The sequence below is a fragment of the Lissotriton vulgaris genome, chromosome 6, assembly GCF_964263255.1.
Source record: "Lissotriton vulgaris chromosome 6, aLisVul1.2, whole genome shotgun sequence".
Taxonomy (NCBI): Eukaryota; Metazoa; Chordata; class Amphibia; order Caudata; family Salamandridae; genus Lissotriton; species Lissotriton vulgaris.
Window position 1 is genome coordinate 1,190,574,443 of NC_141694.1, and position 23,714 is coordinate 1,190,598,156.

Here is a 23,714-nt window from a genome sequence, read left to right on the forward strand (position 1 = left end):
TTTATGATATGCCATGATAATGATTTATGACCCTGGCCATAAAAGTGATGCCCGGTGGGCAAGATGTGTTGGTATATAACGGTAATAAAACTGCGGCCAACAACAACCACAAAAACTGCAACTTGTGTTGGCTGTGATTTTGGTAACATGTCTGTTTCCGGAGTGGGCCCTGTGCGGGGGTTATTGCACAATAGGTCCAGTTGTCTCTCAGCCAAAGTAACCAAAACGGTTGTATTACGCTTACACATTTAAATGTCATTTGTAGATTACACGATGATTAAGCTGCACGACTTGCTTAATGTGGACATTTTTTTCATTTTGAGGTGAATGGCCTTCTTGGCAGTGTTCGTGGCAACTAGTTTATTTTGTGAGTTTACGTGAAGGGAGCTAAAATATCCACAGACTTGGGTGAGATGTCTTTAGTGAGCACTGAGTGGTTTGGGATGAGATTTGTGCTTGGCAAAGAAGTGTCTGCCAACAACATGGCCATGCTTGATCGTGCAGCCCTTCAGTACCAGTGGCTGTGTAATATGGTTGTAGTTCCCCACCCACCTGCAATGTTGGGAACTGCAGCTCGGTTTACATGTGAGCAGCGGGGCACGGGTCTGCAGCTCGGTGCACACGGCTGGAGAGGAGCGAGGCCCGTCCCTACCTCTCAGGACAAGCATTTGCAATGCAATAGGTCTTTGGGATGAGATTTGCGCTTGGCAAAGAAGTGTCTGCCAACTACATGGCCGTGCTTGATCGTGCAGCCGTTCAGTACCAGCCGCTGTGTAATGTGGTTGTAGTTCCCCACCCACCTGCAATGTTGGGAACTGCAGCTCGGTTTAGGCTGCATATAAAGAGCAACAGAAGCGGAAATAAGAGCGTCACATGAAGGGGGGAGCCGCAGGAAGACGTAAAGCCTCCCTGGCGGCGTGGCGGATAAGAGAGGTACAGCGGATGGTTATGGAGGCACACCGACAGGGCGGTGTGTAGAAGGAAAGGCCACTCACACTGGGATGCCGAACGGCAGGGTGAGTAGGCCTGACAAAAGGGGGTAGGAGACAGAGACGGCGCTCGCAGCCCAGACCCGGCCAGACGGCAGGGCACAAAAAATAGACTAGCAAGGTAGCGAGTTGGGGCCTAACTCTGGGGAGTGGCTACCCCCCACACGCAAAAGAGCATGGAAACCAACAGAACAAGTTGGATCACAAAAGTGCCAAGTAAGGAGATACACCTATAAGAGAGCAGAATAACGAACTGTCATGGTGATTCATGATTATAGGATATGCAGAGGAGGCATGACAAGCAAATGATTTAGGACCAAGAATGATGGATGACAATGGAGTTATGACAATGTAGCACAAATGATTTATGACATCCAACTTATGGCGGTCCATCACACAAATGATTTATGGTACACAAATAATTTATGACCCTGTGATATGCAAATAAGTGATGACAGATAATGATTTATGACCGACAGAATGATTTATGACCAACAGTGTGATTTATGACAAATGATTTATGACATGTAACGCTAATCATGTATGACGTCCCAGTTATCATAACATTAAATGATTTATGACATGCAGATGATGTAGGACGCATGATTTATGATATGCCATGATAATGATTTATGACCCTGGCCATAAAAGTGATGCCCAGGGGGCAAGATGTGTTGGTATATAACGGTAATAAAACTGCGGCCAACAACGACCATAAAAACTACAACTTGTGTTGGCTGTGATTTTGGTAACATGTCTGTTTCCGGAGTGGGCCCTGTGCGGGGGTTATTGCACAATAGATCCAGTTGTCTCTCAGCCAAAGTAACCAAAACGGTTGTATTACGCTTACACATTTAAATGCCATTTGTAGATTACACGATGATTAAGCTGCACGACTTGCTTAATGTGGACATTTTTTTCATTTTGAGGTGAATGGCGTTCTTGGCAGTGTTCGTTGCAACTACTTTATTTTGTGAGTTTACGTGAAGGGAGCTAAAATATCCACAGACTTGGGTGAGATGTCTTTAGTGAGCACTGAGTGGTTTGGGATGAGATTTGTGCTTGTCAGAGAAGTGTCTGCCAACTGCATGGCCGTGCTTGATCGTGCAGCCGTTCAGTACCAGTGGCTGTGTAATGTGGTTGTAGTTCCCCACCCACCTGCAATGTTGGGAACTGCAGCTCGGTTTCCATGTGAGCAGTGGGGCACGGGTCTGCAGCTCGGTGCACACGGCTGGAGAGGAGCGAGGCCCGTCCCTACCTCTCAGGACAAGCATTTGCAATGCAATAGGTCTCGCATTTGCGAGAGTTGGAGCTATTAGCATTGTAAAAGACAATGCCTTTCATTCATTTGTTTTGAAAACCTGCAAGCAGTGCATAAACACGCACTTTGTACGTATAGTCCTTGCTTACGAGAAGCAAGGCTGTCAGTAAAAGAGACTGCCAGCTTTGCTTCTCATAAGCAAGGGCTGTGAGTACAAAGTGCTTGTTTACGCACAGCTTGCAGGTTTTCAAACGCATAAATAAAAGGCATTGTCATTTACAATGCCAATGGCTCAAACTCGCGCAAATGTGAGACCTATTGCATTGCAAATGCTTGTTTCTAGGTTGTCCGCTCCCTTGGATATGTACCCCTTTACTTAGTAATAAAAAATTGTCAGACCAGTCATTTATTGCCCAGCACACGTATAAGTAAAACATACTTGTGACACATATAGCTCAGTTTGTGTTATGACCTTTAAGTGTGGTAACTGATCTCAGTGCTTTTAAGTAACCCATGTCCAACACTTTCATTAGGACTCAACAGAAAGTCCTACATATTCATTAATGAACAAAAACATAAACATTCACAATAAATCAAGATGACAATCACTGTTTGTAGTAATTTTAAACGTCAATATATTTGTAATTTTAATTGAAGCATAGCTTTTCTTACTCTTCCCGGAATGTCACGTGGACAGTTCTAGAGACACATCATATCATCCAGTGAATCGGGTCAGGCTCAATGTTTGCATCCGTATTATCTAGAAAACTTACTATTACACAGGGTGGCCTCGATTATACCTGTCTTGAGGATCTTCATATACAGGAGGAGATTTTTATATTTGTAGCACAAAGGACATGCGCCAGCTAGAACAATGTCCGAGATAGGACACTGTGGGTGCAAACCTTTCTGTTTAGACAATATGTCCGCTGTTTGGTTGCTACCTCACCCTGCTCATATAGTGATGTACATGCACTGGCTCATTAACATACCTACCGCTGAGGTCGTTTCCAGAGGCTTTTGTTAACACTTGAAGGTTTCTTGTGTTTAATTCCCCTGTGTATACTTTAGAAAAGGTGAACAGACCTACTATATGTGAGAAAAGCAGTTTATTACATGGTCTTTTTGTGTGACCTCATTGTGTAATAAACGCACAAGCTATATGCAAATCAGTCTGACCCTGTGCCTCATGGGAACAGTCCAGCCCGAACTGATAAGCCATGCCTTCCCTGGACCGGAAACAAGCTTCTGAGGGCCAGTTTCTGGCATTCCAGCCGTCTTCAGCCCGGCTTGCTTGAATCCAGTGGCAAAATGAGCAAGGGACTCACGTTTGTGCAAACCCTGCCAAATTATGGCAAACAAAGCGATTTTTTTCAGATGCTCTGTCCATCACCACCCCCTTTTGTACTGCTTTTGGCCGCCATAAGTGTGGCAGGGTATGCTCAGACGTGAAGATGGCTGGAATGCCAGAAACAGGTCCTCGGAAGCTTGTTTTCGGTCCAGGGAAGACATGGCTTGGCAGTTCGGGCTGGACTGTTCCCATGAGGCACAGGGTCAGACTGATTTGCATATAGCCATGTCTGAACTGGGGTGGCAAAGTGGGCTAAAGAACGGTGATGGATTAAACCCAGATCTTTTGACTGGGTGTGAGTGTTTGATTGATTCAGATGCTCCGTCCATCACCACCCCCTTTTGTACCGCTTTGAGTGAGAAAGGCAGTTCATTATATTGGGTAGTTATGCAACCTCACTGTGTATTAAACACAAATCCATCTTAGGTCCAGTCAGGCTTGTTTGCAAAACCCTAGCTGAACCCTGGGCAGCTGTGGCTTTGAGCAATTAGGTTTTTTAAAAGGAAGAGGTGCAAAGCATTTAGAAGTTACGAACAGTTAAGTTAGAAAGAAACGCTAAACTATTGGAATCTGACCAATTTATAAAACAATCTTACTTTTATGTATTTTTATATACAGAAATGAATAAAATACCTGGAGGTTTCCAGAGATATGAGTTGTTAGACAGATAATAAATCACTGCTGCTCATTCACATCTCAAACAAGCAGTGGCAACTACCACTGTTAGCAGTTACTTTGAAAACTTTTGTAAAGTTGTAAACTACTTCTCCAGCCCACTTTGGGCTACCAATTCCAGCAGGGGGTTAGTCACAGTGACCAGTTATACTACTGGTTTTCAGTTACAGCGAACCAGCAGTTCCATTTAACTGGTGATAACTCAGGAATTGGGAGATCAAACTATTCTCCTGGGTCCAGCAGACTCCGTGCAACTTTTGGGGGTCAGGGCACGGCGTCCCAAATTGCACTTCAGCCATCAGCTGCAATCAGGCAATCCTGGCTACCAAGTTGCCAAGGCAGTCTTTTTCAACTTTTCGTGGCCCTGCAGCTGTTACAGGAAGCCAGGCAACTGCCTATTGGAGTCCGTCCATCTGACTGAGGCTTGTGGTGTGACTTTTCCTCGAACAGGGCGCCACAGCTATAGTGCTTTCTATACTAGCCCTAGGAGCAACAGGTGCTGCCAGTCTTGGTGCAGCCTCTCTTTGCTGGTCCAGAGAACAGCAGGACAGTCCTCCTTCGGTCTACTGTTCTTTCGGATGTGATCAGAGGTACTGTTGCCATTTTTATGGCCATAACTTGCTCTCTGGGGATGTGGTGACTACCAGCCAATGCGCTACCAGGTCCCCTCCAGCCTGAAGATGACTTCCTCCAATGTGTGGCTTTCAGCTATCCCAGAATGTAATATTCTGCCTTCTCTTAAGATGGCAGGACCCTTCTCTTTGTGTGTAGAGCGTGGTAGATTATCATAGAGGTTGGGCAACCTAAGGTCTACACTTCCAAAGATACAATGGTTTGGCAACTGTTTTCCCTCTCTCTCTGTCCCTAACGCCAACATGTCTTCCAAAACAAAACAGCAGTCCCTTTCATGTGTGGCCACAATTGGCCTTTCAAAGGCGACTTCCACTTTGAAGCACACCTTTTGGATGTGCGCCTTGCTTGGCCTTGGTGACGACTTTTTCCAACACAGGCCCTTGGTGTTCCTTACTGAAAGTCGTTCACACCTCCACCCAGGAGGGCCAAAGGCTTTCTTATTGTCAGTGACTGTAAACAGTCTCTGGAAACCATTGGGTAACAAAGTGGCAACTTTCTGGAGTTGTCATTTACTAAAAAGTTACATGAAATTCGACTTGAGCATCAGCTCTTGTGATACCTTGAAGTACCAACTTTAGTAGTACTATTCAGAAGTTAAAATAGCTTAGTGGTCAGTTTGTAATTCAGTTCTCGCTAATGGTACTACTAGGCTTTCCACCATAAAAAGGACAATGTGTGGTTTCTACTGTCAGGACATGGTAAACACATGTCTTATTTTTTAGTATATATTACTTAGCCTTAGGGCTCTTTAGGCCTACCTTAAAGGTGAATTTGATATATTAAAAGGGAAGGTTTGAGCGTAGCCATGACTTTAAATGGCAAAGATGAGTTAGCACTTTAAAACTGCTCTACCAGCCATAAATGGCAGTCTGGGAGTCATGCTTTACTTTGTTATACTTGTGGTGACACAACCAGAGCTACAGTGCACGACGGACACTTTAGCTTACAGGTCTTGGGTACACCTGGTACCATAAACGAGGGACTTATAAGTAAGTTATCTTATGCCGCTTTAGTATAAGCCACTTAAACATAGCCAAGGGCCCAAGCACTGAGAGCTGGTAATCAGGGCCCTGTGCGTTACGGCATCAGTACACCAGTACCTAAGAGTCAAACATTGTGGGTGAACCTGCAAAAAGCCATTTCCTCATACTTAGTCGCTTTTGTCTGACTACAGGCAGAGCATTTGGAGCACTGATAATTACCCTGTACTAGGTGTGAACCTCATATAGTTCTTTGTTGGACCCTAATGGGCATGAATTTTGATCTAATTTTTTATGGTAGAACAGGACTGTGGAGAAATGTCTTTCCTGGCTTCGACATTCTCCTGTTCATGCTGATAATTTACTTGATTTGACGACTAAAGAAAGTGAAGACTGCTATATCTCTTTCCTGTACTTTCCTAACTATGAAAGACAGGAACTATTTTCCTACAGTTGGTCCTAGCTCGCTTTTGCGCACCATTCTCTATTATCTTGGAGTTAGCTCTTTGGTCTGCCTTTTGACTAGGCCCAGACTGTGTCTCAGAAATTGTGACATCAGAGCAGTTACACAAGACTCTGGGAAAATGCCCAGCGAGGTGATTCACCTTCAGTTTTAAGTTTTATTGATTTCCTTCCTTGCACATACTATTGCCTACAACGCACTGGCATTTTGAGGGCTCTGGTAAGCTGTTTGCCGATCAGGGTACTATGTGATCGTCCGCCCACCATTGGAAGACATAATAGTAACAATATCAGGTATCTAGGTACTCGAACGTTAAAAGTTCTGTCTAGTTCTTTAAGGACATAATTCCACTATCTATGTAATTTGGGACAAACCCATAGCAAATGAGATGAAGTTCCTGTTGCCCCACAAACTCACCAGTATATGGATGATTTTGTCTGGTCCCACTCTGGGATATGATACCAGAATGTGAGGATGTTGTAGAATGTTTCTCTTAACTTCACACATGTGGGAACTGTTTGTGTTTTTATCATGTAACTGCTCCCAGCTTTCACTGAGCTGTCCCTGCCCAATTCCCACTCCCACACCTCTGCGCTGGTGTTTTGTCAGTAAGGCATGTACCTAGGAGGTGTCTCTTCAGATGGGATATAATGTGTTGGTCATGTTGCCCATTTTTCAATTATTTTTTCAAAAACCCTGAGGGGACGAGATGCCCTGCCTTCAATTGAAGGGTTTTCACTCATTACAGAAATTGTAAGCATGCAAACCTCTTTGCTTCAGTAAGTTATACGGTCTTTTGATGTCCTCCAAATATTTGGTTGCTCCACCCTGGAACAGCGAGTCAACCTTGACGGAGCTATTGGTCCTGTGCTCACTGCACCATTAGATTCAAGCTAGCCTGGCTGATGAGTGGTGATACGCCAAAACCTGTCCCAGGATCTTGGTTTCCTGTCCAAGGAGGACCTGACTTGGCAGTTCTGGCTGGACTGGTCCGATGAAGGGCAGAGTCCAGACTTATTTGCCTATGGCTGGGTCCAAACTGGGGTGGTGTGGTGAGCAAAAGAACAATGGATTAAACTCTGATCTTTGTGACTGAGGGGTGAATATTTGCATTGTTCAGCGTTCCGTCCATCATTTGTTCTTTTTGCTTTTGTTGCCCTAAGTGGGATAGGTATGCCCAGAGGTGGGTTGCATGCTCACTGTGCCACAGATTTAAAGCTAGCCTAGCTGATGAGGGGTGATACCCCGAAACCAGTACCAGGATGCTTGTTTCTGGTCCAGGGAGGACCTGGCTTGACAGTTTGGGCTGGACTGTTGCCATGAGGGACAGTGGGCCAAAACTGATTTGCTCATGGATGGGCCCAAACTGGGGTGGCATGGTGAGGACAATATTTGTTCAGCATTCCGTCCATCATTTGTTCATCATTTTTTATTTTTACTTTTAGAAAGTACGTATTTTCCTCCCTAAACTTTATGATGCCTTCTAGGAGTTTCCCACCGCCTGGGCCTGTTAATTGCTCCCCCACCAGGAAAACATATTGGGCCCAGACCGTGAGTAGAAGGACCTAGGTGTAGCCAGTAGAGGGTCTTCCTGCCAGGTTGGAAGAGGCGGAGATGTGCCCTGCCCTATTTACATTTCCAAGGGCTGCTCCCAGCACACTCTCAAAGAAACTTGGCACCAGTTTTGGTCACCCTATAGCTTTTGGAGCCTGGGCAGGTGAAGAAAGGGTAAGGAGGAAACTTTCCAGCGCCAAATGTAGGGATGGACTAGAAGTTTCCCTCACTTCATAGGGTGGCATCAGGTATAAATATTGGATCTCCTGAGCCAGTCATCAGTACACTTCTGGACCTCTGGACATTACAGAAGAAAAACTGCTTTGTTCCCCAGGGGGCTGCCCTACTGCTTGAAGCCTGTCTTGTTCCCCAGAGGACTGTCCTGCTACTTTAGGCCGGCCTTGTTTTTCAGAGGACTGCCCTGCTGCTACCAGAGGACTGTCCCTTTGCTCCCAGAGGACTGCCCTGCTGCTTGCGGCCTACCTTGTTCCCCAGAGGACTGACCTGCTGCTTGCAGCCTGCCTTGTTCCCCAGAGGACTGACCTGCTGCTTGAGGCCTGCCTTGCTCTCTGAGAAGAAAGACTGGAACAGCTCCCTTCATGCCATGCTAACCTGAATGGCTGCAGGTGTCAATTGGATAACCTCCTCTTCTGAGCTACAGGGACATAACAAGCTCCATAGGCCTCCCTGCAACTGCCCAAATGGCCACGCCTAGACCTGCAACAGGACCTGCCTGAGCCCTGCTGCCTTCTGCTGTAGTGAGTTCCTGATACACAAGAGGTGCCTTCTTAGGTACTGGCCCCTTGGTTGGCATCAGTTGAGCACCTCCTGAGAAAGTCTGAAGTTCTGGACTCTTCGCGCCAGACTTTGAGATTGTATCTTTTTCAACAAGACTAATCTGGTCCGTATATCCAGTCCATGCTCCCTTCACAATTGGCCTGAACATGCGACTTTCCCCTGGTCTATCACGACCAGATGACCGGAAGTGGTGCATTGTTCTTTTACGCACCATACTTACCTAAAACTTTCAAATTACATATCTCCAGTTCAAATTGATAAGATTTCTGCCATTTTGGTCTCATTTTATTTATTACAATGTACTCTATTTTCCTAAATGTATCTTCTATTGTGTTTTTACTTTATTATTGTTTGTATGCTGCATACTTAAGACAGTTTCTCTAAGGTAAGAATGACTGCTTTTGTGTTAAGCTACCAGATGGTTAACCACAGGGTGATCTAGTGACTTGTGGTTCACCCTGACAAGGATTGTGGTTGTTGCCCGAGTCGTACTTCCACCACCCTAAACCAATAACCCTGTTTCTTATGCCTAGAATATAATGATGAATAGAAATCGCAGAAGAATATTCCACTGCTCTATCTTCCGAAACTGGCTACACACTGGTTGTAACTGTTCTCACTCTGTTCATGTCAACCTTCGCCTTCACTTGAGAAGCCAGCAGCTTACCCGCCTTAATGCTGGATGAGTAAATATTTTGTTAGGTCCACAACAAGGTGTATTTCTGCTTTGCCTATAACTTTCACCTGGGAGCGCAACACTAAGATTTTACTCCAAAGTTTAGAGGAGGCAATATGTTTGTGTTCCATCCCCATGGCCTTAAGCTGTGATTCCAGTTCCTTCCTTGATCTCACCTTTGTTTTCTGTCGAGAAGCCTCGACCAGGAACTTGCCTCTAATGACTGCTTGAAAGTAGCCCATAACATAGTGATACCTACATCCGAGTTGTCATGAGATACATCCTTTGCCACACATTCCTTTATGACACATGCCTTTACCACAAAGATAGCACACAAGATTCACCTTTAAAGCACAAATGTTATAGCTCTGAAAGTTTAGCAGTGCATTTCTTTCTGTTCCTTTGAAGCTGTTACTTTGAATTGTATTTTGGTTTTCACTGTCCCATTACAGATTCCATATCCAAATCCAAACTATAGATATGATAACGTCTGTGTATTTCAGGAAATCGTAGATTACGATCTTGTGCATGTAGGTAGGGAAAACATATCTTAACTTCTCCTTTCCACCTTTCCAAATTGTGGGCAGCAGCTATATACGTTTCAATTTCCTGCCGTGTTATCTGATGCTGAGAATAGACCCTTGTTGCAAAGTGTATACAAAATTGTAGCCAGAGCGGGGTCTTGTTGAAGTACCCCAGTACTGAGATACGCAGTGCCTTCAAATTGCACAATGTTTTCTTTTACTGTTGTCCGCACGCATTCCAAGACAAGATGTCCTGGGAACTTTTAGGAACATTCAGGTATAGTTTTTGTGTTGTCAAAATTGTTGTCCTTCTAAAAGACTGTACCTTCCAATTCAAGAACTTTCCTTTGAATTCTCCATCAACTCACCCTGAACATTGCAGCGTAAGCTACACAAACAATGGTTAGAATATCCTTCTGCTCTCTCGTATTCTGTAATAGTTTCTTCCTGAAGGCCAACAATTTCCAGTGACAGTGATTTGCCAACTCAAAGCCTGTTCTTAATGTGTATAAAATTATTTATCTATGAAACAAGCCTTGAATAATAGAATAAAGGCATCAATTCACTATCCTGAACTTCAGTGACTCTCCTGGCTGAAAATGCTTCATAAGAAGGTGGGGGTTGACAAGCAGTTGGAAGATGTTGCATATGGCCTGCTTGGGGCACTGCTAGCAGCCCCATGAAACTTGTAGAGGTCCTCAAGCAGTGAATAACTTTGGTACCTTCCAAAAATACCTATACTTGAGATGTGAAAAAGGTCTACCTGCAGCTGAAAAAAAAGAGTGAACTGATAGCAGAGGAAGTGCAATGCCGCCATTCATCAGACACTGTGTTTAGACATTCAGTGATTTAATCATTGATCTAACCTTTTGTGGGCAGCTTTCTCCCCACATTGAAAGTATGCTTCTGTAAATCTTGTTGCTTACCCATTATGGAAACTCGAGAAACTCCAAAGCACATCATTGTTGTGTCATGTCTATGAGCTGATGTAAGGTGCAACACGGAATATTGAATGAAGTGTGCATTCTACTTCCTAATCTGTATAGCATCCACCAAGTTTTCCCTGATTATGGATTCATTTTAATGTGGTCATCGAATGTATGTTGAAATGGACAAAATGTGTCCTCAAGTGCCAACTTCAAAAATAGCATTTTTCCGTTGACCTGACTTTAGAAATAGCATTTTTCGTAGAACCTAGAAATATGACGATGAATTGTCTAAACATTTAATGTAATATATATGTAATGCACAAAAACATAAGTAGTATTGAATGTGTTTCACTGGCACGTCATTGTTTCTTACAGGTTGAACAAGAGGAGACTGTGGTGCTGGAAATCCTCGCCAATGAAGACTTATTTGTGAAAAGACATTCACGTTACATTGTTCCTTTGAATGAAAGCATGCTGCATTCCATACCAAGAGAGAGTGACGTTTTATTTACAGTTCCCAACCACTCGGGAAAAGGTAAAGACTGAATTAAAACGCAGACATATAGTGAAAAGGACAATTTTATTTTATCTGAAAAAATGCTACTTACAACTATTCCTGTATTGGTTCAATAATATGAGCACTTATTAGATTTGTTTAATTTGATCGGTGAGGGTGAGCAGAACTGTTATAATATAGGCTCTGATGATTATGTTTTTTCACTAATTTTAACAAGGTCCACATTTGAAGATTATACTTTCCATATTTCATATTTCTGGGTTGCCTCTGTCACTTCTTGATTTGCTTATATGTTAAGTATTGGGTCTGAAGATTTTTGGATTACACTGTTACTAAATTTAAATATGCACTTTTATGTATTCTTTTATCATTGCAGCTGATCAGCTTTCAAAAATGTAATGAATGCAAACTTAGCTAGTGTAACAGAAGTACATTCCAAAAAAATACTACTTTGTTGATGCTTTCTCTGGCTTTTAACAGATAATGTGGTTTAATACTCGCATTTCTATTAATTCATTGTGCACTCTTTATTTTAATTGAGGACTGAAATACACCCATGCCAATTCAACTTATTAGGGTCCACTTTGATAAGTAGTAGCAAGGCACTTTCAGAGGGCAAGCAGCTCTTAGGTTTCTCAAGAAATCTATAGTGTAGCATAGAATTACAGAAGTATGTATTACCCAGGCTCACTAGCAAATCTCTTTGAAGTGTTTGTATTCATTTACAAAGAATGTGTTTCAAAGCTGGGTATTTATCAGTACGCCCTTGCTCCAGAGGCATAATTGAACTGGAGGTATCAAAAATCTGAATTTGTTAAAATCACTGTTAGTACAGAATTGTTGGGAGTTGAATCACTCCTATGTATAGCCTTTTGGCTTGCTTCATGGTAGAGAACGGAAACGTAATATTCTGACTCTCCTTTGTAACGGCTCTTGTGAATATCATGACTCAATGAGATTTCACACTTGCTAATCACGCAATACACTTTAGGAGGGTGGTTGTGAGTAAAATCCTCTCCAGGTGGTTGTTATACGTTCAGCTCTATCATAATGGCTGCAAAGGAGCACCGAGAAAGAAACTAAGAGCTATTCAACTGCTCATGGATGGAAGGAGTTGAAAGGGCAAATTCTCCTCTCCTCTTTTTTGTCTTCCTATTGTAGAGCAACATTTTCATTTTTTAATTTGCATAACTTTTGGTGAGACACATCACAGTAAATTAATACAAACAATGTATATCCAATACAATATGAGGTAACAAGACGAGAAAAGACAATGGTGAGTAAGGAGTGAAAGGAGGTGATCCTTTAATAGATGGCAGAGTAGATAAGGAGAGTATTGGCATTCTTCTGCTTAGGGGGGCAGAAGGATGAAGATTACAAATGGGATTGCACTAAACATGATGAAAGGAGTACAAGTAGGAACAGCTAAGCAGGATAGAAATTATTGTTGAAAACACATAAAGAAAAGTGAAGAGATGTAAGGGAAGGCTTTGCCATTAATACATTTGAAGACAATAGTGAGCAAATAAAAGAGAATGCACATTTAGGAATAGAGCCAAAGGCGGATATGGAGGTTGTGGGTGTGCAGGACAGGCAATTAAACAGTAATGTAAGAGCTGAATGTAAATTGAAGAGGAGCAAGTGGTTAGTCAATCGCCTTCTTCTCCAGATATTCCTGGAATTCCCATCCTTGAAATGGGGGCCCGTTGTCTGACCGGAACACATGTGGCAGCCCTATGAGAGCAAAGATCTTGTCAAGGGTTCTTCTCACATGTGTGAATGCTGTCTATGTGACCACTTCTACATTTGGGAATTTCGAAAAAGAGTTTACTAGCACTAGTGTGTTGCGGCCATCTGGAAAACATCCAAATTCGATGCTTATCTTGGACCAGGGTACCTCGCTCGGCTCTTCGGTGATGACTGGTGCAGGTGCAGGGACACTGCCGGTGATTGTACAAGAGTGGCACTGTCGTACCTTGTCTTCCACCCTGGTGTCCATTCCCAGGAACCATACCTTGTTCCGCAAACGTGCCAGCATCACTATCCTTTCTTGCAGGGCTCTTGGGATTACAATGACGTGTCCTCGTAGCACAACCCCGTGCTCTCCTTCACTCCGCTCGCTGCAGATCATCCATACTTTCTGCCACGCATCTCTGTCTTCGGCGTTGAGCGCATGGGCACCATCCAGGAAATGTGTCCACTCATTGTTCACTTGGACACTCTTGACTCTGGTTAGCCTTTCATCGTTCGTTGTTGCCAGCCCGATTTCCTCCAGTGTCATTGCCTTGGGGCATGCCTCGTAGGTGATCATCCTGAGTATGCAGCATCGGCGGGCGGGTGTTGGGCGGTTTATGTCTCTGGGTGTCTAGAGAGAAAATCTCCTGGATTGTGGGCTCCTGGGCGGTAGATGACCTTGAAGTTGTATGCCTGCAGCTGCACAGGCCACCTTTCGATCCTAGGGGGCGCTAGACGTGAAGCAGTGGCTTGTGGTCCGTTAAGACGTGGAACTCTTGTCCGTACAGGTACAGATGAAAATGCTGGCATACCCACTTTATTGCGAGGGACTCGCGTTCTATCAGGGCATACCTTATTTCAGTGTCCGGTAAGGCCCGGCTGGTATAGGCAATTGCCATCCATGCCTCCCCCTTGTGCTCCTGGAGGAGGCCTGCTCCTAAGCCAACGGGGCTAGCATCTACAACCAGTTCGGTGTGTCGTCCTGGGTGTGAGTACGCCATTACTGTCTTGTCCATCAGCGCTGCTTTGATGGTGTTGAATGCTGTGTTGGCTGCTGCGGTCTACTCCCAGGGCTGGTCACTACGAGTGAGGGCGCTAAGGGGTTCAGAGAGAGGGGCCAGATTCGGCATGAGCCAGCCACAGTATGTAGCCATACCGAGAAAACTGTGGGCGTCTTTGGTGTGCTGGCAACTCGGATGGCCATCGACTTCTTGGGGGGTCCACCCTTAGCGCGTAAAGATGTATCTGAAAAAGTCTATGGATTCCTAATAAAAGGAACACTTTGCCTTGTGGAGGGTTAGGCCACACTCTTCCAGTTGGTCGGAGGTGAGCATGGTGATCTTCCAGGGTGTTCGAGAACACCAGAATGTCGTCACTCAGATGGATTACGTCCTGCAGGCCAGATAGGGCTTCTCTGATAGCGTTTTGGAAATCTTTCGCCACTGACGACACCCCGAAGCTCAGTCTCTTGTACCTTTGGAGGCCCACGTGGGTAGAGAATGTGGTGATATACCTACTCTCCAGCGCTAGTTCAAGCTGGTGGTATCCAGCGTTCAAGTCCAACTATTAAAACCGCAGGGGGCCATTCAGGTCTGCCACTATGTCATCCATGGTGAGCGTGAGATGACGCACTCTCTGGACCGCTTGATTCGGAAGTCTCATGTCCAGGCATAGTCAAATGTCCCCGGCTGTTTTGGGGCAACGACCAGCGGAGAGACCCACAGGGTTGGGCCAGACACGTTCTCTATCACATCGAGGTCCTCCAGCTTTTTTCAATTCTTCTTCCACTTGAGGGCGGAGATTGAACGGCACTCTTTGATGTCTCAAGGGGGTTGGTCTGACCGTGGTATCGATGTGGAGTTTGAACTGCTTCCCTTTCAGTTTGCCCAAACCCTTGAACAGCTTTGGAAACTTTTGTAAGATGGCCTCGGTGTGAGAGTCATGTATCTGATTAGCAAAAAAAACTAGGCCCAAGTCTTCCGCCGTCTGACAGCTGAGGAGGGTTCCTTTTTTTCCCTCTGTAATGTGAAAACGGGTCGTCGTAGAGTGTTGGCCACTCGTAACCGTAGCTTCAATGGCCCCTCTGAGGGGAAGTGGATGAGTCCTTCTGTATGTGTATATCCTGGTTTTTGTGGGTGCGAGCGGGGGTCGTGGAGACAAACGCTTGTACTGATCTGAATCCATAACGTTTACGGACGCCCTTGTGTCGATTAACGCTCTGACCGCGGATCCCTCGATTTCCACGTAGCACATAGGTGGAGGCCATCTGTGCTTGTCCGGCTGGCTGACGAAAGATATGATGAACAAGTCTTTGTCGTCATCTCCCAGGGTGCCACTGCGTTCTTGCGGCGGGCTGTCCTCTTTAGTCTGTGGGCCTCCAAATGGTAACTGATGCAACTGTTGCGTCGCTCTTCTAGGTCTGGCATAGGCCTGCCGAGATCGGTTGCTCCTACACACTTTGGCAAAGTGGTTGGGCTTCCCACATCGGGAGCAGGTCTTCCCTTTTCCTCCACACCTTCCTGTTGGTGGATGTTCCATGCCACAGTTGCCACACATTCTGCTCGTTGATGGCCGTGGTGTGGGGAGAAAAGTGTTTGGGCGTCTTTATATGGCCTCAACCCGCTCTTCTTTGATGGGTGTGAACCTAGTGGCGTGAGCGGTGGTGGCGCTTCTGTGTAGGGGGGCCCTCCATTTTTTCGGCTTGAGCATCTGAGAGCCCATGTGATCTGGCCAGGACAAGAATCTCATCTAGTGATCTTCCCGTTTGCCAAATCAGTTTTCGCAGTAGTACCGAGCGGCACCCTTGGATCACTTGAGCGCGTGTCTCTTCCCTCTGATCGGCAAAATTGCACGTGCTCACCAAGTCTAGGTGTAAAACCTATCCACTGATTCCGTGCCCGACTGCTTCGCCTACCGTAGCTTGAATCGCTCAAAATCGGGGTTGAGCTGGGGGTCAAAATGCATGTTGAGTGCCTTGACAGCTGCCTTGAAGTTGTCGTCGTCGCCAGTGTCCAGCAACAATTTGAAGAGGTCATAGATTTCCGTGCCGCCATAGTACATGAGTAAGAGGAAGGGGTCCCAGTAGCATAAGAACAAATAACCACAATGATACACTTGAATCAAGGGAACAAAAAATTAATTAAATCCACATTGTTTTATTCACAATGGGAGAGCATAATAAATATACACGGTTTCAAAACAATGAATTAGTGGTTTTCACAGTGCCCCAAAGCAAAGGAGAAAGGGAGGAGGGGGGTGAGTGCTTACGTGAGGAGATAGTGAACAGGGAAGAAAAATTCTTAGGTGACGAGGTAATCAACAAATATAAATAGCTCATCTGTCTGTGTCACCATTTAAGTACACAGAACAGGACCGTGAAGTTCATACAAATATTGTTCAAACAAAAATCATACTCCACAAAGTTCAATCAATGAAAGCAATGGGGTGTGGAGTCGATTTAAAAGGGCATGGTTGTCGACGTTTCGACCCTCATAAAGACAGATAGTGTTGATCTTGCTGCGGGGTCTTCTTCAGGACAGGAAGGTAGGGACACACAACCACGTACGTGGTATAGACAAGGCCCGATGAGGTGTTGAATTAGGGGTCGATATAGCAGATCGTAGTGTGACACACACGTTGAGTATGTTTGTTAGAGGGCGGATCGTGGTCCTAGATACCATTGATAATTGGAATCCGGTCGCTGCTCCGAAACGCGATTCGGAGCAGCCCCTGAGACGTGACCTACTCCGCGTGAGATCTACTAACGAAGACCCTCTCATAAAGACTGCAATCCCAACGCGTTTCCCGTCGGACGTGTTTTTACGGCGACCGGATTCCAATTATCGATGGTATCTAGGACCACGATCCGCCCTCTAACAAACATACTCAACGTGTGTGTCACACTACGATCTGCTATATCGACCCCTAATTCAACACCTCATCGGGCCTTGTCTATACCACGTACGTGGTTGTGTGTCCCTACCTTCCTGTCCTGAAGAAGACCCCGCAGCAAGATCAACACTATCTGCCTTTATGAGGGTCGAAACGTCGACAACCATGCCCTTTTAAATCGACTCCACACCCCATTGCTTTCATTGATTGAACTTTGTGGAGTATGATTTTTGTTTGAACAATATTTGTATGAACTTCACGGTCCTGTTCTGTGTACTTAAATGGTGACACAGACAGATGAGCTATTTATATTTGTTGATTACCTCGTCACCTAAGAATTTTTCTTCCCTGTTCACTATCTCCTCACGTAAGCACTCACCCCCCTCCTCCCTTTCTCCTTTGCTTTGGGGCACTGTGAAAACCACTAATTCATTGTTTTGAAACCGTGTATATTTATTATGCTCTCCCATTGTGAATAAAACAATGTGGATTTAATGAATTTTTTGTTCCCTTGATTCAAGTGTATCATTGTGGTTATTTGTTCTTATGCTACTGGGACCCATTCCTCTTACTCATTTGTCAACCCAGGTCCCCGTAACTTTAACTGGGTACAACCCCCTTATTAATTCTCGCCATAGTACATGAGCAGCAACCTTTTCATTGTCCCATCTGTTTCCCTTGTACCTTTAAAATAGTGGTTCAGGCATCCTATCTACAACTTCCAGCGGGGGCCGCCGTGGCTGGGTCAGCGGTTTTGATGAAGTGAAGCAGTGGGGAGACAGCAGTGTGACTGTGCACCGGAGGTGGTGCGTTGGCACCCCTCCGGGGTTCACCCGCGTCAGCCTGCGGGCCTGCTGCTCCTGCTTGGGGCGGCGTGCTCATTGCTCCAAACTGTGTGTGGGGGTAGGGGTGCTGTCCTTGCTACACGTGACCTGTGGAGGCGGGTCACACCGTCTGCTCCCAGGACCCAACATGGCCCAGTGCGTGCTGTGCGTTCCAAGCAGGGCCCGGGGGGTCGTTAGGCGGGTGGGTTCATCTTTGGGACTGAGTGTAATCTTCAAAGTTCTAGAGTCTGCGATCCTGTGGGCCTCTCAGTATGTGCCAGCTATGTGAGGAGAGGGTGAGGCAGTCCTGTTCCCAGCTACTGGATGAGGGGGTGACGCAGTTCAATTCCCCCTTAAGGCGATCCAGTACTTGCCTCATATCACAGGGCCCATCTGGCACACGGAAAGCTGGGCCGGCGGGCTCTTCCCAGTTTGATGGCCTCCCCCTGGTGACTTACCGCTGTCAGACTGATCGGCTCCGCAGCAGCAGATCAGCGGTCCCAGCGCACTCCCACTTGGCCTCAGGCAGCGTGCAACCTTGTGATAGAGTGTGCAGGGAGCACACCTGGCGTCGTGGCCGAATGGGGTGTTGTCGTGCAGCAGCCTCCTCACTTGCCTGTCTCCAGCTCACGGTCGGCGGCGTCAGCTGTTCACTTCCCAGCATCAACTGAAGGTGCAGCGGGAAGCTCAGCGTCTGGGTCGAGGAAGGGCAGCCCAAGGGCGGCAGAGGCGTCTTCGCGAACAGGCACCACAGCCTCTGTGGCAACAGAGCAGGATAGGCCAGCGTGGGACTCCGCAGCTTGCCTTACAGATGAGGTGATCTAGGCACTGGAGTTCGACCGGCCTCCTCACCAATGTAGAGCAGCGCAGCATGGTGTGGTTAGGCCCTGCGCAGCACTGAAATTAATAAACACCACTCGTGGTACTATGTGTTGGAGAAAGACCCTGAGCTGTCTTCCGGTGTATTTTTGTCTCCTGAGTGCATGCCAGTGCAACATTGTATAGGAGAGCCCGGACGGCTCTCTACACAGACTTTCCTCTTTACTGCCATACTGTTGTTTTGTAAAGCAATTATAATCTCGAAGGAACACCTATCAGGCAGGGTTCCGGCTTGACCATTCAACTGAAACCGTCATATTAGCTGTACTGGACACCCTCTGTGACGGTGCAGACAGCAGCTCCCCGCAGGCCCGGTACTCCTGGACCTCTCTACCGCGTTCGACACGGTCGACAACACTATTCTGGTCGACCGTGTCAGACAAGCTGGCATTCAAGGATCAGCGGCCAGCTGGCTAACCTCCTTCCTGGAGGACAGGTCTCAGGCCATCCGTCTAAATAAGATGGTAGCCCCCAAACAGAGAATCACCTGTGGTGTTACGCAGGGCTCCTCCCTGTCTCCCCACCTGTTCAATCTCTATATTCTCCCCATGATTCAGTCCCTCAGGGACAGGAAGGTGACGGTCTTCAACTACGCAGATGATCTGCAACTGATCTTCCCGATTGATAGCACCGACAGTTTAATTACCGATTTCTGGACCACTATGAGGCACATCCAACTGTGGATGGACCAAAACCACCTTAAACTGAACCCTGGTAAAACTGAGCTGGTACTTACATGAGACAGCCACAAGTTCTGGGGCCCGTACTACTGGCCTCCCGAGATGGGTTCCCCACCTTCTCCCTCCTCCTCGGCGAAAACACTCGGAGTCACACTAAACAGCGATGTCTCACTTAAAACTCAAGTGGGTCTAGTAGTCTCCAAATGTTTCTTCCAACTACGAAAAATTAGGAAGATCCGCCGCCTTCTCTCGCTGGAAACCCTGACCAAGGTCATGATAGCAACCGTTCTGTCACACCTGGACTACGCCAACTCCGTATACCTGGGCATGCCTCTCTACCTGCTCAAATGGTTGCAGCTGGTCCAGAACCATGCAGCCAGACTGATTCTAAGACAACCTAGATGGCAATCTGCCACTTCTCTGTTAAGTAAATTACACTGGCTTCCCATGTCTAAACGCTGCACCTTCAAAACTGGATGTCTGATCTTTAAATCCCTTCACGGCAAAAGTCCAAAATGTATCAACAACCCGAAACTGAGGCATACCCCCTCCCTTAACCTGCGCTCAGCCCACCTCTCACTCCTCCACACTCCCTCATTTAGGCGGAAACGCATCGGAGGTTGTAGATTTGCCACTCTCGTCCCCAGACTTTGGAACTCCTTCCCCTTGGAGATCTGTGCCTGTTATGATCTCATGAAATTCAGAAGATCCCTTAAAACATGGCTCTATGAACAACCCTACAACTGATGTTCTCTTGGGTAATGACCTCTGCCTTCTCTCCTACAGCGCCATGAAACCGACCGGTGTACGTGCGCTTTATAAAATATTCTTAACATTAACATATGAATGGAAATTTACAACGTTCTGCTTATTTTTCAAAGCATGAGCTGCGTCTTATAAATGATGGCTCTCATGCCTCTCCCTCATTCAGAAACTAAGGATAAAGGGTCTCTGGCCTATGAAGAAGGAGACTTCGGAACTAACTGCTTAGTTAGACACTGAAGCAGCCGTATCACTCACTCCTTAGAGGTTGTTAAAAATATCCAGACGGTTTAATGTATGACCTTTTAGAGGAATTGCTTCAAGATTAACTCTGATACCGCCAAGTCTGCTGCTGGAAAAGTACAGCTTTTGGGCTTTGTGAACTGCAAGGTTATTGTTCAAATACTAAGTAAGGTGGAACGAAGTGTGCAATAAACCAAACAGAATCCGACACCCTTCAGTAAAAGAATGGAAACCCTCACCAGAATCTGGTACCCAACTGGCACTGAAGAGGGTTTCCCAATCAATTTCCATTGGTGCAGAACCCCTCCATGGGCCCCCCGGCACTACCATCCTTTGCGTACACAAGCTTTTCAACGCAAGTTAAATCTCCCACTTACAGGGGGGTCGTATTTGGGGATGATTGATTCAGTTTCTGCAATTGGTCTTTAAGCGGTGGGGTGAAATAGTTTCTAAGTACTGCCAAGAACCAGAAGCCCGAAGTGTTGCTGTGACGTACCCAGGATATCACAAAGCACAGTGACAGAATGGAGAATGACTGGCTATTTCTTGAGGGCACTTTGACCTCGAAGATTTTGGCTCCTGTTCTAATCCGGGTAGGACCCTGTCAACTCATACCCCCTAACCACCCAGGCAGAACCTATGCAATGCGAAAATAAGTCAGTCAGCGCGTAGGAGGACCCGAAGACTAAATTAGCAGCAGAATGCTCAATGGAAAGAAAATATGCACTTACCTTGCTGGCAGCTGCAAGTCCTCCGGTCCAATGCTGTTCTCTTCCAAGCCTTCAGCACAGGCCCAAGGCAATTCCCTTACCCAATCCAGATGCTGCTCTCAGAAGAGAGCAGCGCCAGGATTGGCTGGCGCAGACTGCCTCGACGCTCCTGCAGGCACTGGGGGGCGTGTTTCTGCTCTCCACCCAGCTGTCTAAGGCAGCTAAGTGGAAAGGTTAAAGTGCACATGTCATTTTGGCCAGCTAAAGGCGGCTGGCCAAAGGGACAATGTGCCTATTGGAGCATCTAGCCAGCTACTGCTTCTGTCCTGTGCTGCCAGTCGGGCAGCTGGCCAAAGTGACATGCGCCCATTGGAGCATCCAGACAGCTACTGCTCCTGTCCTGTGCTGCCAATCTGCAGCAGAGGACATGTCCAGCATATTTCTGAGGTAGGCTGGCTGCCTCAGTGCGCACCTCGGAAAAATAAAATGGCAATTTAATCTTTTAATTGTTGTTTTATTTTTCCTGCGAGGCTTGAAGCAGGCAGCAAGTGAAGAAAACCACTGATGAAAGTTATGCCAATTGGGTATAGCCAATTTAAAGTTACAAGTTTAAGGGTCAAAGCACTGGCACTAGGGTTTCTTTAGCAGGCCTCCATGAAATCTGCGTAGAAAAACCAGCAGCATCAGTCCAAAGCTTTGAGGGTGATCATGCAAAAACTAGGCATCTCCTTACAGTTTGCTGTATTATTTAAAATGAATATCAGAATAATTAATAATCTAGCAATTTTGGGGTTGTATACAACTCCTGGGGCAGGGCTGAAGGGTAAGCAAATCAGGGCGCGTTGGATAGTCAAGTCAAGTCAGAGAATTTATATAGCGCACTACATACCCAGAGGGTCTCAAGGCGCTTAGAAAGGGGAGGAGGATTACTTGTCAAATATCCACGTTTTAAGTTGCTTTCTGAATGCTAGGTGGTTCTGGGTGAGGCGAAGGTAAGCGGGGAGTGAGTTCCATGTTTTAGCAGCCAGGTATGAGAAGGATCTGCCTCCCATGGTGGTCTTGTTGATGCGAGGTACAGTGGCGAGGGCTTGGCTGGAAGAACGTAGTTGGCGGGAGGGGGTGTAAAAGGACAGTCGTGAGTTGAGGCATTCTGGTCCGATGTCGTAGAGTGATTTGTGTGCGTGGGTTAGCAGTCGGAAAGTGATCCTCTTATTGACGGGTAGCCAGTGGAGGTCTTTAAGGTGACCAGAGATGTGTTCGTTGCGTGGGATGTCTAATATGATCCTGGCTGAGGCGTTTTGGATTCGTTGGAGTTTCTTCTGGAGTTTAGCGGTAGTGCCTGCGTAGAGGGTGTTTCCGTAGTCCAGTCGGCTCGTGACCAGAGCATGGGTGACTGTTTTCCTGGTTTCGGTGGGGATCCAGCGAAAAGTTTTTCTGAGCATGCGAAGAATGTTGAAGCAGGAAGAGGATACGGCGCTGACTTGTCTGTTCATTGAGAGTGAAGAATCCAGGATGACGCCTAGGTTCCGTGCGTGGTCTGTCGGGATGGGTGCTTTTCCGAGGGCTTCCGGCCACCAGGAGTCGTCCCATGCAGAGGGGGATGTACCTAAGATGAGGACTTCTGTTTTGTCTGAGTTCAGTTTCAGACGGCTTTGTTTCATCCATTCGGCAACTTCTTTCATTCCTTCGTGTAGGTTAGTTTTGGCGGTGCTGGGGTCATTGGTGAGAGAAAGGATTAGTTGAGTGTCATCCGCGTAAGAGATGATGTTGAGGTTGTGTTGGCGGGCGATGGCCGCGAGGGGGCTCATGTATACGTTGAAGAGGGTGGGGCTGAGTGAGGATCCTTGTGGTACGCCACAGATGACTTCAGTGGCCTCGGACTTGAATGGTGGGAGGCGGACTCTCTGGGTTCTTCCGGTGAGGAACGAGTTGATCCATTCAAGTGCTTTTCCTTGGATTCCGATGTTATTGAGGCGTTGTAAAAGGGTGCTGTGGCAGACTGTGTCGAAGGCTGCAGAGAGGTCGAGGAGGATGAGGGTGACTGTGTCTCCGTTGTCCAGTAGTGTTCGAATGTCGTCTGTTGCTGCGATGAGGGCGGTCTCAGTGCTGTGTTTTGCTCGGAAGCCAGATTGTGAGGAGTCGAGGGATTTGTTGGCTTCGAGGAAGGCGGCGAGATGGTTGTTGACAGCTTTCTCGATGACTTTGGCCGGGAATGGAAGGAGCGAGATGGGGCGGTAATTTTTGAGTTCGGTGGGGTCCGCTGTGGGTTTTTTCAGAAGGGCGGTGAGTTCAGCGTGTTTCCAGTCTTCCGGGAAGGTGGCAGAGTTGAAGGAGCAGTTGATGACGTCTCGGAGGTGCGGTGCTATGACGGAGTCTGCTTTGTTGAAGATGTGGTGAGGACATGGGTCTGTGGGGGATCCTGAGTGGATGGAATTCATCAGGCGGATTGTGTCCTCAGTGGAGATTGGGTTCCAGTCGTTAAGGGTGTTCACGGGGGGAGAATGTTCAGCAAATGGTAGGGTGGGTTGGTTTCCGAGTTGGTTGTCGAAGCTGTTGTGGATGTCTGCAATCTTGTTGTGGAAGAATGAGGCTAGGGAGTCGCAGAGGGCTTGAGAGGGGGTGATGTCGTTGGAGTTGGCCG

General features: G+C 46.6%; 1 protein-coding gene across 2 annotated transcripts in view; it reads left to right on the forward strand.

Annotated features, from left to right (window-relative positions):
- Positions 1 to 23,714, forward strand: part of GINM1 (glycosylated integral membrane protein 1) — a 225,419-nt gene that overhangs the window by 115,250 nt on the left and 86,455 nt on the right. For both annotated transcript variants that reach the window (XM_086927294.1, XM_086927293.1), the window contains exon 5: positions 11,209 to 11,368. In XM_086927294.1, coding sequence (XP_086783420.1) covers positions 11,209 to 11,368 — 160 coding nt within the window. The remainder of the gene's footprint in view (positions 1 to 11,208; positions 11,369 to 23,714) is intronic.